This window comes from Fukomys damarensis, unplaced genomic scaffold (assembly GCF_012274545.1).
Source record: "Fukomys damarensis isolate Sample0158 unplaced genomic scaffold, DMR_v1.0_HiC HiC_scaffold_18, whole genome shotgun sequence".
NCBI lineage: Eukaryota > Metazoa > Chordata > Mammalia > Rodentia > Bathyergidae > Fukomys > Fukomys damarensis.
Window position 1 is genome coordinate 43213597 of NW_022900930.1, and position 3104 is coordinate 43216700.

A 3104-nucleotide genomic window follows, 5' to 3' on the forward strand; every position below is an offset into this window, starting at 1 on the left:
ATATATGTATTTCTAAGAGACAGGGCCTTGATATGTTGCCCATTCTGATCTTGAACTCCTGGCTAAAGCAATCTGCCTGCCTCAGCCTCTTGAATCACTGGAACTATAGGTGCATGCCACCATGCCCAGTTGCATTCATATTTTTAAAAATTGCTCCTTGGCAAGACTCTTTTACAAAAACAAACAGACAAGGAAACACAAGAAAGAAAAAAAGCCTGATGTGGTGTTGCACACCTGTAATCCGAGCACTCAGGAGGCTGAGTCAGGAGGATTGCCACGAGTTTGAGGCCAGCCTGGGCTACATAGTGAGCTCTAGGCCAGCCTGAACTTTATGGCAAGACTCTGTCCCAAAAACAAATTTAAAAATTTTTTTAAATGACTGCAGATGTTTATGACATAGAGCTAAATTTGAGACCATGCTTGCTTAAGTTCAGGTTATATGAACACTCTGCAGAAGTACTTAATGTTCTACAGCCTTTTCTTTCCTCCTCCTCCTCCTCCCCCCTCCTCACCCCCCCTCCTCTTCTTTCTTCTTCTTTTCTTTTCTTTTTTCTTCTTGTAGTACTAAGGATTGAGCCTAGGGCCTTGACGCTGAGCTGTGTCCCCAGCCCATTTTTATTTTTTATTTTGAGACAGGGCCTTAACTAAATCACCAAATTGTCTAGACTGGGTTTGAATTTACCATCCTCCTGCCTCAGACAGGTGTGTGCCACCATACTTAGCTTCTGTAGCCTTTCTTGTGGACAAAAAAGCATATTTCTTCATGTTATTTTCTTGTTTTAGTAGAACAACAGGACAGTACCCAAAATGACAGGATTTACCCATGTGCTCTGACTTATAATAGTGGAAATAGGAACAATTCCATGTAAAAATAGTGGTTCCCAAAAGCTTCATCTTGTATTCTGAGGTTCTCCAGTGTGCTAGTGAATGATCTGTGTACATAATAACACCCTGACTTGGAGGCATAGGGTGAGAATGACCACATTTCTTTGTGGCCCACAGGTTGACTTTCAAACTGTGCCACCTGTACTGGAACTGGCCTGGTACCATCCGAGTCCCAGCCCCTTGCAAGTATGCCCACAAGCTTGCTTTCCTGTCAGGACAGATCTTGCATCATGAGCCATCCATCCAGCTGTGTGAGAACTTGTTCTTCTTGTGATTGTGTAGCTTGGACCTAGGCTGGCGAGGAGAAATTAGACTTCTCATCTCAGCTGTGAGGAACCAGCAGACTCAGAAGTGGGTTTTTGTGTTGGTGTTTTCCATTTCTCCTACCTTTAGAGTAAAATTTCTTTTTTTCTTTTAAACCTGGTATCACCAAAAAGCAGGCTTTTAAGTACCAGCTGGAAATTGCCTTGATGCCTCTGTAGAGCAAACGGCTGTTCCTGTGAGAGCATGGTCAGGCCTGTTAACTACTGGGAACCCTGCAAGGGCAGGGAGTATAGCTCAGTGGTACAGTGTACCTAGCATTCCCGGAGCCCTACATTCAATTCCCAGCATCAAAAAGAAAAAACAACAACAAAAACAAAACCCCTCCAAAGCCAACATGAGCTGTAGAAACCTGCAGAAGCAGCAATTATACCTAGAGATGGTGTTTAAGAAGTGCTTCTCGTTTCTGGTGCCAGAGGTGATAATGAATGAAGTCACTGCATGTTTCTTAAAGTAGTTATTTATTTGGGCTATTGGGACAGGCGAAAGAGAAACCTGTGAAGCAGATTTTTATAGGTATTGCTGTTGCTGGCAGGAGTGAAAGGCATGTGGTAAAACCAAACGTGGCACGGTCGGGCCCTTGCTGCCATAATCTTCCCTGGGGGTTGTGTTTATGACTCCTATGATGTGAGTTGGGTGCCTCACAGCTATTCCTGGGCTTTCTTTTGAGAGAGTTCAGTTGAAGTTTTTTCTATACCTTTCAGTTACTTTAAAAATACCATATTGCTTTCTTGCTTCCCACAACATACCCACATGCACACACATACACCTTTGCTCTTTATGACTGATCTTCAGTAAGTTTCGACTTTTAAAACAACAAAACTGGGGGAAGAATTCAGCTAGGAAAGTTCAGGATGGGGTGTGAGTTTTTATTGAACCTTCCTCCCAGAAGCCTGGGCTTCATTTTTGCATGTGTGTCTGAGTGTAATGGGAATACTCGTTTCTCTTGCACAAGAGCCTTTTCTGTGGGCTCACTTGCTCAGGATTTTTTAGAATTCCAGTGAAGATTTATAGAAGTCGGTTTGGAAAATGGGACACTCTTAGCAAGGTCCAGACATTACTGTTTTGGAAGTTGTCACCCTTCCTGCGCATTTCAGAGTTTGTCTGATGCAGTGGTTTTCTGTGTGTATTTTTTTCCGTCATTATTTTAAAATCAACCTATCCTTTCAGCTCAGTTCTATCATATCTTGCTTTACTAGGTTTTAAAACATGGTTTTATTCCTTTGAATTTGTATTTTCTAACTATTATGTTCATTCGTTTATTTACTGGTATGATGGAAAGGAGAGGACAGGGCAGAAATACCATTTTTACATAACAGTGCATGAGACTACTTCACCTTAAAGCTCCTTAGAAGCAGTGGGGGTGGGTGTGCAGCTCAGTGGAAGAGCACTTACCTAGCATGGCCATCCCCAGCACTGCCGAGGAAAACAGAAAGAGACCAGAGAGCTTTTAGTTTGTGGCATCATCCAGAGTATGGAAAAGGATGAGCACTGATGGTCCTTAAGTGCACTTCTGGTTTTATTTGGAGCCCCTGACATAGGGGGACACTAAACTTAGAATGTCAGAGCCACAGAATCAAGCAGATTGAACCATTGGTCTCTGGCTGAAAAGATCACTTTCCCAATTTTCTTTGGAAGCATTTTGAATTTCTCTCTCTCCATTTTTTTTTTTTTTTTTTGGTACTGGGGATTGAACTCAGGACATTGCACTTGCGAGGCAGATGGCGGTACCACTGAGCTAAATCTCCAGCCCTTGAATTTCTCTTTTGAAGTTGGATTTCTAAATGTTCTTCTCTTTAGACAATGAACAAATACTTGAATATAAAACCAAAATATCTTTACTTTTTATTCCTGGTGTTCTTCCTTTGTTTTTCAGTTTTAATAGAAATGATTGGTTC

General features: G+C 41.9%; 1 protein-coding gene across 2 annotated transcripts in view; it reads left to right on the forward strand.

The window, feature by feature from the left end:
* Positions 1 to 2855, forward strand: part of Piwil2 (piwi like RNA-mediated gene silencing 2) — a 68019-nt gene extending 65164 nt beyond the window's left edge. For both annotated transcript variants that reach the window (XM_010624248.1, XM_010624257.1), the window contains exon 23: positions 1003 to 2855. In XM_010624248.1, the coding sequence (XP_010622550.1) occupies positions 1003 to 1159 (157 nt within the window). In that variant the 3' untranslated portion in view covers positions 1160 to 2855. The remainder of the gene's footprint in view (positions 1 to 1002) is intronic.
* The last annotated feature ends 249 nt before the right edge of the window (positions 2856 to 3104 follow it).